At 35.3% G+C, this 14,944-nt stretch overlaps 1 protein-coding gene across 1 annotated transcript; it reads right to left on the bottom strand.

The window, feature by feature from the left end:
• Positions 1-1,338: 1,338 nt before the first annotated feature.
• LOC127121535 (7-deoxyloganetin glucosyltransferase) lies at positions 1,339-3,282 on the bottom strand. The gene is made up of 2 exons (XM_051052013.1): positions 2,717-3,282; positions 1,339-2,481 (listed from the first exon to the last, which is right to left on the bottom strand). Exons 1-2 carry the CDS (start codon positions 3,237-3,239, stop codon positions 1,550-1,552), a joined length of 1,455 nt encoding a protein of 484 aa, XP_050907970.1. The 5' UTR covers positions 3,240-3,282; the 3' UTR covers positions 1,339-1,549.
• Between the last annotated feature and the right edge of the window lie 11,662 nt (positions 3,283-14,944).

Here is a 14,944-nt window from a genome sequence, read left to right as displayed (position 1 = left end):
TCCATTGGATAGGAGAACTCACTGAGATTATTATTTCACCCTAATATCGTTGTTGTTTTTCAGGTGTTTACTTGCATGTTTAAGATAAAAGAAGTTGTTGGATAATGTTTTGAAGGATTCTATTTATTTCGATCTTTCGCTGTGGATTGTGTGCAATGAAGATATTGCATATAAATCTTAATTTTTATTTAAGCACTATTGTATGTGATGTGTCATACTTTGTATTTTATCTTATGGACATGTATATATGATGCCATTAGGCACTTGTGTTGTATCAATACCAAATTAATATCCTGTATAATGTATTTTCTAGATGTATATTATAGAAGGTGTTACAGGTGCATATGAAAAGGTAACTGAGTACTTGCTTAGAGGATGGAGAATGACGTATAGGTTGTTCTTTTCTTGTTTTATATGTTTATTTAGTATTTCATTGCTCTGATATGTAACACTGGGCGGGCGAACGTTTTGCTTTGCTATTGGCTTTTGTTTCGAGGTTGTTTATGTTGAACTAAATTGCCATGACAATTTTGATTGAGATATTTTTAGTTATTGAAATTATTTTAAATCAATTATTTTGCTGTGATGAGCCTATGTTAAGACGAGTATGTGATGACAATTTTAAATCTAATGCATGTTTTAAATAATTTGTGTTACGGAGCAATTGTATATTGTGTTTGAGTGTCGCCTAATGTGTGTATTTGTTTTATTTCCACATTATTTCGAATTTCGGGGTTTCGGGTGTTACAACTTACACCAACGATTTACTAGAAAATGCTACCTAATGATTCTTTACACCATCACTTTTATCAGAAAATGTGCCTAAAGAAAACTTACACTAATACTTTTAGCAGAAAGGATTGTCTAAATTGCCCTTAAGTCAACGTTTTTTCACTAAAAATGTGATGCCTATACCTACAGCAGCGCCATAATAGGCGGCGTTTAAAACACTTTCTAAGGTCAATAAAAACGTTGCCTAAAGCTTTATTTGGCCTACTGTGGATCATGACACATGGTAGATTATTTTGCCACAATTTGATTGAGATAGTTATTTGAGATATCGTTTTGGTTTAACGAATTGTCATTTTTGTTAGTTTTGATGAATTATATACATGCCCCAAATCCTCTTTAGTTCTTTTTTTAAAAAAATTCAATAAAATGATTTATTTAACAAAACAACTAAATTTAAATAATGTGTATGTTTCTTTACTTCTGTAGTGTAGAGTATAATCGTTTAGCTCGTGAGAATTAAAAAGAAAATACAATTATATGTCATGTGTATATCATAATTGTTATTATCACTAAATATGCAATGACAAAAAAAAAGAATGAAAGGACATTCAACTACAACTATCATATATGACATTTGAGCTTGTTAACTTTAGATTACAATATTAAGCTCTAACCAATAAACCGATACCTCTTAAACATTATTATTCATCTTGAAATCAAATAACATAACAAATAATTAAATGCACTATTACAATCAATCAAATTCAATAGGAAATGAATGAATAACTACATTTCCTAAAATAAAGCACTTTAATATTCAGTATTGTTTAAGCAAAACTTCCTTAATAACTTTGTCAAAGCTCATGTAAGAAGAGCCACCTGGACTAGTGTTCTCCTTTGCCTTCTTCTTCAATTGCATGACCTTTTTCCTCATCCTTTTTCCTTTATCTCCCAACATCAATTCATTGATCAACTTCTCCACTTCATCTCTCTTCACATTAGAATCGATTTCCATTCCAATCTCCCATTCATTGTAAATAAATCTACAGTTTGTTGGCTGATCAGCGAAAAATGGCCAACACAACATTGGCACTCCAGCACATATACTTTCAGTGGTTGAGTTCCATCCGCAATGAGTCAAGAATCCACCAATTGAAGGATGGTTCAAAACTTTCTCTTGCGGACACCAACTTGCTATTAGGCCTCTATCAGAAATTTCATTGACAAACTCAGATGACAAAACCACCGAGCCACCGATGACAAGATCAGGCCTAATGATCCATAAAAATGGTTTCTTGCTGTTGGCCAAACCCCAAGCAAACTCCAACAGTTGCTCCGGAGTCAGAACTGTAACGCTTCCAAAATTCACATAAATGACAGACTCTGGTTCTTTGGATTCAAGCCAATCAATACATTTGGTATCTTCTTTCCAAAGATTGGAACCTAAAGATTCTAAGTGATTATGCCCAATTTGATTTAATAATAAAGGTAATGGTCCAATGGTATAGACAGAAGGGAGCATAGAAGAGAGAGCTTGCAGCACATCACTCTCAAGCTCATTAAAAGTGTTAAAAACAATAGCAGATGCTCTATGAACTCTGTCTGCCACATGGATGAAGAATTCAAACATGATATCATTTAGATCTGTTGTTATGATCAAGTCAAAAAGATCCTTTAGTCGAAAGTTGTGCAATCCTGGAATACAATCTACTTTGGTGTCCAAATATCCATTTGTCCGATAACTCTCGTCTGCTTGTCATAATTATCAAAATTAATAGATTGAATATATATATATATATAAAAGGTTAATTCAAGATAAACTTTCAGTAGATCTATCATGTCTAATAATCATTTTATTGGCTCTTGAAAATTATAAGTGGTATTAGATGAAATTTTAAATTTCTACCAAACAATTAATAGATGAAATTTTAGATTTCTACTAAACAATGAACATCTATAATGGAGAAAGATCACAAATTATTACCTTTGAGTGGTATTAAACCTTTCTCAATCAATGTACGAATGTGCAGTGTAGATAACAAGGTGCATGCACTGACTGGGGAAAAGAGAAGGATTGGGAGTGCATGATCTTCAGCAGCTTGTATGGTAAATGGCATGTAAAAATCAGAAACTATGCATGTAACTGGTGGAACCAGACCAGCAATGGCAGATTCATGAAGTCTAGTAAGAAGTTCACCAAAGAATATGTGCATCTTGTTCATGATTGAATGAAAAAGAGAGGGTGCGTCTTGAGTAACATCACCATCACCATCCATTGGAGTTAAACCATCTGGAATAGTCTCAAAGGTAAAATCAGTGAAACCGTCACAGGAATTGGAACCTCTTGATTTGAGCAAGCGTTTGTGATTATATTCAGTGTTGACAAAGGTTATGTGAAAGCCTTTAAGGTGAAGTAGTTTTGCTAGTTTCAACAATACATTGATATGGCCTTGAGTTGGAAATGGAGTTAACACTGCATGTGGTTTTTTCTCTATAGAATTAGTCATCTCAGATTTTTTAACACAAGTACAGAAAAAATAAATGGCAAGAAAGTCAATGTGAAATCTCGATCTTGGTTTAAGAAATGTGACAGCCCGATCTATTTATAAATAAAATGGAGCATGTATTGCGGCATATTTCCAAATATTATATTTTGGTTTGTCATGCATTTAACAAGTTGAAGTTTTATAATATTTTTTCTTAGTTTAATATGTTTTCTCATACGAGGCAATAAATAATTCAGGTATAATTATACTTAATACCTATTGTCCATCGTGTAGTTTTAACTTTTGATGGATCCTAATTAATATTCTCTCCGTTTTAAATTAAAAATCGTTTTGGATATTTTATACCAATTAAAATAATAATTAGTGTTGTATAGGAACCATAAATTATATATATATATATATATATATATATATATATATATATATATATATATATATATATATATATATATATATATATATATATCTTTTTAATATTGTCTTTCATTTATTATAGATGAAAGGAAAATGTTAGAAGAAATAATAATAACCGATAGAGGGTATATTGAAAAAATGTAATTAATATAATATTGAAATTCTAAAGTGACTTATAATTTGGGAGAAAGTTTTTTGATCAAGTGACTTATAATTTGGGACAGAGAGAGTAGAAAGTTAACTTGAAAAATATGACGTAGTCTTATCGTGTGTATGACACATGACATATCATTATAAATAGGTTGATGATCTATCATTTAGAGCTTGAAAATAGGATCAACCCTAACAAACTAATAACAAACCTAACAAACTGATAACAAACTATTAAATTTATCTCTAATACTCCCTCTCAAGTTGGAGGATGAGGATTATGAACGCCCAACTTGAACATGGGTTTTGAAAAACTTTTACGCCTAAGGACTTAGTTAAAATGATAACATTTTATTGTTTGGTGGGCAGGTAAGTTGTGCTTATGGCACCTGACTATATGTTTTCTCAAATAAAATGACAGTCAATTTCAATGTGCTTTGTTCATTCATGGAAGATTGAGTTTGTAGTTAAATGAAGAGCTGCTTGATTGTCACAATGTAGAAGCGTAGGTTTGATGCATATAACTTGCAGAGTCTCTAACAAATTAACTAGCCATAATATTTCACTTGTGGCATGTGTCCTTACACGATATTCAACCTCACTTGAAGATCGAGACACTGTAGCTTGTTTCTTTGTTTTCCATGATATTAGAGCAATGCCAAGTTTCAATAGATAACCTAAGATGTACTTTCTGGTAATACGACACGATGCCCAATCCGAATCACAGTAGTCAACTATTTGTAAATCATTATGTTGTGGAAGAATGATACCTTGCCTATGAGAAGATTTGAGATATCGTAGGACTCACATAGCGGTATCCCAATGGTCTTGAAGTGGAGTTTGCATGAATTGACTTAGAGTATGAACTGAGTAGGTTAATTTAGGGCTAATGATCATTAAGTAAATCAGGCGTCCAACTAATCTCATATACCTTAGTGGTTCTAAGAGTGAAAGTCCCTTGGCCAAAGAAAGTTTATGATTTTGTTCCACTGAAAACAGATAAGGCTTACAAACAAGCATTGCACATTCTTGTAGAATGTATAAGGTGTATTTTCTTTGACAAACAAATATCCCTTCTAACCCCCGTGCTATCTAAGCCTAGGAAGTCTTTAAGCGAACCAAGATCTTTCATGTGGAAACATTGACTGAGATATCGCTTGAACTGATCATAGGCCTCAATGTCATTACAAGCAATGATCAAGTCATCAACATAGATCAAAATAATACGAAAAATTGATCCATTTGAATAAGTAAATAGACTATGATCAGACTGGTTATCTTGGAAACTATATTTTATCAAAGATTGAGATAGCTTTCTATACTAATTTCTAGATGCTTGTTTCAAGCCATACAATGACTTATTTAATCTACATACAAAATCTTTGTTTGGAACTTTATATCCTTCTTAAGGACTCATATATACTTCTTCTATCAATTATCAATGCAAGAAGACATTGTTAACATCCATTTGATATAATTTTCATCCTTTTGCAACTCAAACTATTAACAAGAATCTGACTGTGGTCATTTTGGCCACTTGAGCAAAGGTTTCATTGAAGTCCTCACCTTCTATTTGTGTGTTACCTTTAGCAACTAATATGGTTGTGTGCTTTTCAATCTCACTTGTATCTTTATTTTGGATTTTTTACACCCATCTACATCCTATCAATTTTCTTCCTTACGGTAAATGAGTTTGTTCCCATCTCTCATTATCTTCTAGATCCTTGATTTATTGAGCCATGTCCTCCTTCCAAATTGTGTGCTTGACTTACTGGGTATATGATTGAGGTTATTTGTCATTAGTGATGGCTGCAAGGTAAGCTCTATGTTTTTGTGAAAACTTATCATATTTTAAAAATTTTGAGATGGGATATGTGATACCTAAAGAGGACTCTAGAATTGATGCCATGCACTTTGGGTTTATGTTTAATTTTCCATAATCATAGTCTTTAAGATAATTTGGAGGTCGTATTATATGTGGCATGTTTTAAGGTTCCCCCTCATTTGAGACTTTTCCTTCACTTTCACTTGATGATTCTTTTTTAGAATCATTGATGAATTCCTCGTTCACGTCATTTATGGATACATGTTCTTGCTCTATAGGCTCACTTTCGGTTTAACTCGTGTATTCAGGCTCCCTAATGGGTGAACTTTCCATAGGACCTGATGTATGGTCATTATGAAGAATTTCCCCAAGGCTTGGTACTTCCAATTTTGCATCATTGTAGAGTGAAGGCTCATCATTGAGGTTATCACTTGATGAGTTATTTCTAAAACTAGTAGACCCATTATGTGTTGTACATGGTAAGGAAATATATGCTCATAAAACACCACATCTCTCGATATACGGCATTCACGAGTCTTTGAATTGTAAACTTTCCATCCTTTTTTTCCTTGTGGATAAACAATAAAAATACACCTTTCATCTCTAGGATCAAATTTACATATTCCCTTTGAGTCATTTTTCTTGTAGCACAAGAAGCCAAAAGTTCTCATGTGCTCATAGTTTGGTGCTCTTTTTAAAAGTAACTTGTATGGAGTGATTCCCTTATTTTCCACTGTAGGAGTTCTATTGATTAGATACACTGTTGTCAATACACAATCTCCCCAGAAATGCAATGGGGGATTTTCTTTAAAACACAAGGCTCATGCTATGTTCAAAATTTGTCTATGCTTGTGTTACACACATCCATTCTGTTGAGGTGTGGCAACACAAGAAGTTTCATGATGGATCCCTTCTTTTTTAGTGAAGCACTTGAAATCGGAGTTAGTAAACTTTATCCCATTGTCACTCATAATCCTCTTGATATGCATATTAAACTTCATTTTGATTAGATTGCTAAAACTAATCAAATATTGTAAAGTCTTTGTCTTGTGTTTCATTAAATATACCCATGTGCCACGAGTGTAGTCTACTATAATGGTAAGAAAGTAATGTTATCCATTGTTTATGCTAGTATTTTATTTCCCCATAAGTCAGAGTGAATCAATTCAAACGTGGTTCATGTTTATTAATACTTAAAGCGAAAGGGTTTCTACATTGTTTTGCCTTATGGCATACATCACAACAATTTGCTCTATCAAAATTGCACTTGACTAAATGTGAAATATGCTGAAGGATTTTATTTGAGGAATATCCTATTTTGATGTGCAGTAAGGTTTCCATGTCATTCTTAGCTGCATCCATGAAGCCTTGCTGATGTTGCTTTGTGAACACATAAACCCCTTCATGCTAGTCATATGATCTGATCTTCCACTTCGAGGCTTGGTCCTGTATTGTGCAAGAATTTTTATCATAAATCACATAACAATTTAAACCATATGTTTATTTATGAATTGAAATCAAACGACATTTAAAGTCAGGAACCAATAACACATCTTTTAACGTATGGAAACTTGATAAATTCACATCTCTCATATTTTCAACTAATGTTGAAATCCTTGTTAGTGTAGTTATGTAGAAAGGTTTGAGTGATTTTCTGATTTTCTTCAATATTAACGTCAAAGGAGAGATGTGGTGTGAAACACCACTATCAAGTATCTAATTGAAACAATATTCAAGTTTACCAGACATATTTTCATCTGCGTTTGCATGACTTTTGGCATGAACTCCATGCATGACATGTTCTAATGTTGTTGCTTCAGGATATTCTTTTCTCTCAATGACCTGAGCAAAATTTGCTACTTGTTACCCTCGCATTTGTTAGATTTTTGCCTTTGAGTTCTTCGTGATTCCCAACTTGCTGGATATCCAACAATCTCAAAGCATTTTTCCTTGGCATGTCCAATTTTCCCATAATAATCACACTTTAATCTTGAGTGATATTCCTTTCCTATTTTCCTATTTGCACTTGAGTAAAACTCAAATGCATTTTTCACCTTGGAATATCTTTCCTTAATTGCTGCAAAACGAGTTTCTTTTCTTTGCATTTGATTAAAGACACGCCTAACAGAGGGTAGTCTATCAGTATTAAGTATTGTTGCCTTGACATGAGAGTTTTTTTCACGATCAAAGCTTCCAAGAAATAGATGGACTCGCTGTTATTCTTCCCTTTGTGTCAATACTTTAGCAGCTCCGCAACTACATTCAGGTAGAGTTTGCAATTCACTCAATTCATCAACAAGACTTTTGAATTAGGTGTAGTAGTCTGTTGCACTTGTTTCTGGATGTTTCTGCATTAAGCACAAGTTTCTCCATGACTGATGGATTTGTGGTGCATTGGTCTGAGCAAAGTGTTCTTCAAGATCCACCAACACATCTCGTGTCGTTGAAGCATGTGAGATACTGATGTATAGATTTAGTTATGTTGCATTGATCAACCAAGTTGTCAGCATTGAATCTTCCTTCTCTCATTCATTGTACACTTCATATTGAATTGGTCGTTTCTTGTTGCTTCCATCAAGGAAACCCGTTTTTATCTTTGCACACAAATCTGTCTTGATCAATCTTGCCTATATGCGGTAATTCTCTCCATTCAAAAATGTTGTCACAAGTGGAATTCTAGGACTATCAGAGTTGTTTAGATGATAGGCTTGTGTGTTCTTTGTTTCAGGTTTGGAGGTATTTTTCTTCCCCAATATCTTTTTCGAATCGGAACTATGCTCGGATGCCATAATAGAAAGTTTACTTGAAAAATATGTTGTATTCTTATTGTTTTTGATGACACATGACTGCCTTTATATGTATAATGATGATCTATCATTTAGAGTTTGAAAATATGATCAATCCTAATAAACTAATAACAAACATAACAAACTCTAACAAACTAATAACTAACTATTAAATTTATCTCTATTACTAAGACAAAAAAAAACTCAAATGAAAGATATTTCATATCAGATGATCATCTGAGGTAAGATAGTGTGTTATGGTAAGTTTGTCATATTTTACATTGAAAGGCTGATTGACCGAGGTGATTCACATTGGATATACAATGTAACCAAAGGGAAAAGTCATGGATATTCTAATTTTTCATCTCTGTCACCTATGTGATTGTTGAGATATCCATGTTTTTGATAGTGTTCACTTGAGTGGCATATGAGATACCTTTTACTTATCACATTGGTTATGAAATTCAACCTATGTGAAATCCATTATATTTTTAAAATATAAATTTTATACTTTTATCTGCAAAAATTTACCATGGAGTTATAACGGGTTGGGTGTCATTATGAGTTGGTCGTAATTGTAGCGGTAAATTCATGATCATCAAGCTATAGATAAGCAAGACATCAAATAACAAGAGTCGCCACTGCGCTTTTATTGTTTCCAAGGGAAAAGGGAAAAGTACGAACAAAACCCAAAATAAGAAGTTTTCAAATCAAAACTAATAAAATGCCAGAGATTACAGGTAAGGGGGTTGGTTACACAGAGGGAAGATGTTAGCACCCAAAGTGTCCTAGGTACTCCTAGGGAGCCCTTTATTGTGTGCATATGTATTTTGTACAAATGATGTTTGCAAGCAAATAGAATGGGGGGATGACAAAAGAATTCATTAATTATATTTTTGTGTTTGACAAGACCTTCGGACTTGTGCATACGTACCAACATAAAAATGAGGGATCAAAACCTCGTAGTTCGTGATACAAATTTCAAAGTGGATGCATTGCTTTTAACAAAAATTAGGTTTGAAAGGCACAAAGGCCTAGAAAATGGTTTGAATGAGTTAGTTCTTTTTGGCTTTTGAAAATTTTAAGTCAAGTATAGTTAAGTTTATTTACAAGTTTGATTTAAGAAAAGAAGTTTAAAATGCAATGACATAAGGCCAAAGTTTCTAGTTTACAAAATGGTCTAAGTTTATAAAAACAAGTACAAACAAAGAAGTTTTTAAAAGGAGGGAGAGATTTTGAAATTAAAGAAATGGGGAGAAGATGGAGAGACTAATCCTAGGCATAAATTTAAAAGTTAAGAGTTGAAAAGATCTGACCAATGGGCTGCAATCCAATAGATAAGAATGTCATATAGAAACCCAAATTCCCTTGGACATTAGAATCAAGCAACAAACAGTGCACCATATTAACTTGAAGAGCAAGGCATCAAATAAAGATAGCCACATCCAAGCTTATCCATTCCATGATCTTCTTCAAATTTGTCCATGTAGCAGATGAATTCTACAATGCCATAAGTCACAGGTTCAAAGTAACAGCTTCATGATGATCATGTTGCAGATGAACTTCAATGGATCTTCAATGATGTATCAGATGAAGTTTCAGATTATAAGCACTTGGTTACATGAAAGTTGGCATTGGCCAAGTCCTTTGCATAGGGAGTGTTGCCTAAATTCTAAGTCCAATTGTCTCAGATCAAACCAACAGTCCACACAAGAAGTTTTTAGGGTTTTTGTTCTTATTATGTACATCAATGGTCAAAGACCACACAAACAAACACAATATACACAAACAAAATATATCACAAAATATGGTCCAAGTGGACAAAGTGAAAATGACATTAACATAAACAATTAGAATGGTATGAATAATGGCAAATGAATAAAGCTTAAAAATAAAGTGCATTAAAGTAAATGACTTGAAATTAAATGTTAGTTGTTAATGAGTTAGGAGTTAGTAGTGCTTTTGCTTTTTTTGTTTTAAGTCATTCTTTGGAGAACACTCAACCCACTTATCACAAGCATGGATCCTTGAACCAAGACATCTTCCAAAGGAAGGAAAAAAGGCCAAGTTTCCACATAATACCATGAAAGAGGGGAGACTTAGAATTTCACTAACTAGAATGCTATGCCTTTTGTGTCAAAAATTTAGCGCTATGTTAAACAATCGTAATTGGACTTATGTAGAAGTCACGACTATTTGAGGTCGGGCAAGAGAATTTTGGTGTTAATGCATGTTAGAGACATAGTATAATGGACTATGCTCATGAATCATGAAATTTTGGTATCAGATATGAGATGTCGAAGGTAATGTCACGACACTAATATCTGAACAACAAGTGAAATATGAACAAAATAAAAACCAGGAGACAATTCAAAAATGACACAAGCAATTGTTAACCCAGTTCGGTGCAAACACACCTACGTTTGGGGGCTACCAAGCAAGGAAGGAAATCCACTAAACAGAGTTAGTTCAAAGACTCTTAGCAAACAACTTCAAGTTACAGTCTTTTCACCTAATCTCTACCCGTGTGATTTCTATCTAAGAACTCTTAGACATGAGACCCTACTCACTCCCCCTCAATCACAGCAGTGATACTAGAACAAATATCAAAAAGAAAGAAGACACACTTCAAGGAGACACACTTGATCTTGCTTAAAAGCTTCAATCAAGTAAACAAATACACTCGTACTTCAAAGCTTAGAGTGGACAAATTACAACTCAAAAACTCAGCCCAATTCACACATCAACAAGATGGATGAATGGATTACAATTCACAAATGCACACAAGACAAAAACCCTAATACTCACTCACTTCACCGTTCGTCTTTTCTATATCTAAAACAGGGTTTACATAGTCTTTAAATAGAAGCTTTCTAAATGGGCATGGGCAGCATGAAACCCTAATTCTATTTATTGCGTATTCCCTAAGAAATAGCAGCGAATCATTCCTTTTTGGGAAACAGAATATTCTGGCTTTAAATAGAATTACTCCTTGAATAATGCATGCAATCTCCACATAAGAACACAAAGACTTGCATGAAAAGCGCAACAACAAAATACATAACATTCAGACTGAATGTTTTGTATGCACATGTCGTAACATCGGGTCTGACATCTTAAATAAATCCTGCACAACCATATCAAACAACCTGCAGAAAGCTGATATCACATGTCAAGACTACAAGTGTGACATCTTGTGATAACACTAAGTTTTACCAAAATTGATGCCAATTCATAGAACCAACAAACTCCCCCTTTGGCAAATTTTGGCTAAAACAAACAACAAATCACACGTTCACAAGAAATCAATCAGAGCATCAGTTCAGCAACAGAAAAAAAACATACACACATCACTAGCAAGAACCAACTTGCAAACATCAGGACACACAAGTGCTTGTACTCTCCCTCAAGTCCATGCAACTTCCCAGAACACAATAGTGAAGGTGAGAAAAACAAGAAAGGGGGGGTTGAATTATTTTAAAAAATAAAAGCTTTTTCAGAAATAAGAACACACAGAATTTTATACTAGTTCGCTTAGAAGACAAAGCTACTCCAGTCCACCCGGCCAAGGTGATTTCGCCTTCAAAAAGGACTTAATCCACTAATCTTGAAAGATTACACAACCAATTGTCTAAGAGAATGATCTCTTAGTCCTCTCAAGTATACAGACTGCGCAGAGTCACTTGAGGAACAAAAACAATTTAGCAAAAAGATTTGTAATGAAAAGTGCTTCTAAGAGTAAGCAAGTATTACAGCAAAGTATTGGAGCAAGAGTTTTTCACGTAAGAGCAGCAGCTCGTGAAAATGAGAGAGAATATGAATGACTATTTCTGTGTGTTGATGTTGTATCTCTCAGTGAGGTAGATTGTCCTTTATATAGTAGTGAGAAGGACCGTTGGAGTGATGACAGAATCTTGGTCTTTGATGAGCATTCAATGTCATTACTTCTGTGTTTCTTGCTATAACCATTTTGTCTCCCTGAATAACTTCTTTCTTAAAATACTTCCTTTCCATATTGAGAAATTCTTTCCGTTACTCTTTCTGGACTTGGTGAATCTTCATTAGAGTCTTGTTGTATCGGAGTCATTCTTCAGAAGGAGATCATGTCTGAATTCATCAGAGCTTCTCAGAGTACTAGTCTTCTTGAACATAAGATTCTAAGACCAGTAGTTGTTAGAGCTTCTGGTTCTTTTTACTGTCTTTCTTTGATCAAAGACAGAACTTCTTGGACGTACTTCTTCCTTAGCGGCGTCTGATCTTCTAGCACTTTGCATCTGATCAGTGTTTGTATTTGATAAGATGATCAGAGTCCTTTGTTGTTGTTCAGAGTCCTGCACACTTAGAAAATTTCGTTAGAGTGCTATTTTTGGTTTCATCCTTTATTATCATCAAAATCTTAGAATTCTATTGTAGAACCAATTTTGTTCTTACAATCTCCCCCTTTTTGATGATGACAAAAAATTTGCTTTAGAGATGAAAACATTTTTAGATAAGAGTCTTAGATCAGATTGTAGTGAGCTCCCCCTGAGTTAAATCTTGGAGTTCAGAAGTTCTTACCGAACCTTCCATGATTTGGTGTTTCTAGCTACTTTACTGCATATCTCTAAGTCAAAATTTAGAAACAATGTTTGCAGAGTTTTGATAGGAGTTAGATATGTTTTCATCAGAGTTGTTTTTAGTTCTCCCCCTTTTTGTCAGAATCAAAAAGACTTAGTAAAAAAAAGAGCAAAAAGATATATATTCACAGATAGCAAGTACAGAGGCCAGAAACGCAGAAAAACAAAGAAGCAGAAAACAACAAGCAAATCAGAGAAAAGCAACAAGCAAAAGATAAGAACACAGAAACAATTCCTATGTGCCTAAGGGTTTGGAGGTGGAGGCATCCTCTGGAGCAGCTGGGTCAGCAGATTCTGAATGTTGACATTGATGGAATCCTGTTGGTCCAATCTGGCTCAGACTTCCTGTTGTTCTTTCTGTAGTTCTTCAAGAGTCTTTAGGACCAGAGGGACAAAGATAGAGGACTCCCCCTGAGTCAGAGCATCGTTTTCTACTCTGGCGGCAGACTATTCAGCCAGACGAGCTGCTTCTTCAGCGGCAGCTTTGGCTTTTGCTTCAGCAGCAGCGGCATCAGCTAGAGCTTTGGCCTCAGCTTCCTTGATCCTTTGCAGTTCTTCTTGCTTTGCTTTATCTTCAGCTTCTTTACGTGCCCGCTCCTCAGCTTCTCTGGCTAGACGCTCCTGAAGTCTGATTTCAGCGTCTCTGATGAAGTCGTTGCGGACTTTCTCAGAGAGTCCTTTCAGCTTGAAGGCTTCAGAGGTCATCAAACTTATCACTCTGTTACAGTGAGTCCTTACAGCGGAGGGATCATCACTGATGCCAGAGTTGATGGTCAGAGACTTGACCTTGTCAACCGAAGCTTCTGCAAACACCTTTATTGCTTCCTCAAGGGTTAGAAGGGTGTTTTCAGGTTCAGATGCTTGGGGTGGAGAAGTGGGAGGGCTTAAGTTAAGTGTGGGGGTTTGTGGGTCAGCGGATGAAGTTGGTTGGGGTATTTCAGAGTTTTCTGGTAGTGATCCAGAGTGAATTGGTTCGCATGATGGAGGGTCAGATGTGATTGTGTTTGGGTTTTCTGTGGGTGGAGAGGTAACTTCTGGTTCAGGAATGGATTATGTTGGCTGTTGAGAGGCCAGAGCACGTTGTTGGAGCTGAGCCAAAGTTGGGGAGTGAGGGTCAGATGGTTCAGTGTTTGATGAGAGTGTATAGTAGGGTGGTGATTCTGGAGATGAAGATGAGGAGGGTGAGGTTGTTCCGTTTAGCATTTCTGCTTCTGAAATAGGTAGAGATGTGGTGGCCAGGTTGAATTTTTGAGAGGGTTGGTTAGATGGTCTGGTGGTTGAGGGAGGAGTTTCTGAGTTAGTGTATATGGGCGAAGGTTGAGGGATTGAGGAAGCAATAGGTTTAACGTTTACAGAAGGAGGGAGAGATATAGACTTACCAGAGGATCCAACCAGAGGTACTGGAGGTCATGATCTAGAAGATTCTCCCAGCTTTGCTTTCTTTGCCTGCTTTGCCTTATCAGATAGTTCTCGTGGCCTCTTCATGAAATCTGGAGGAAATTCTGGTAGCCAGTCTAGGGAGAAGTCTGAGAACTCTACACCTTGTTTGCGCAGATCATCTAAGTAGTACATGACTACCTCTGGAGGGTCGATCTTTGAGAACAGATAGAGTCTATTTAGGATATTTCTCTGATCTTTAAGAGCTTCCCAGGAGGTGTCCAGAGTTGGTTTGGCCCTTACTTGATTCAGAATTCCCATGCTCTTCAGATTATGAACGTTCAGAGCTTTTCCAGTATCTATCATACGTCTTCCATGAGTCTGAACTGTATCAGATGATCCACGAGACCGCTTTCAATCAGGACGTCAGAAATGAGCCTCCCCAAAGGAATGTAGTTTCTGGTCTTCATGTTATTTCTGGTATCTCTCACAGAGTCTCTGAGATATTTGAAGAGGAGTGCAGGAAGGCAGAGCTTC

Source organism: Lathyrus oleraceus, chromosome 1 (genome assembly GCF_024323335.1).
Source record: "Lathyrus oleraceus cultivar Zhongwan6 chromosome 1, CAAS_Psat_ZW6_1.0, whole genome shotgun sequence".
NCBI lineage: Eukaryota > Viridiplantae > Streptophyta > Magnoliopsida > Fabales > Fabaceae > Lathyrus > Lathyrus oleraceus.
The sequence above is the reverse complement of the archived record's forward strand: the minus strand, read 5'-3'. Positions and strand labels throughout refer to the sequence as shown.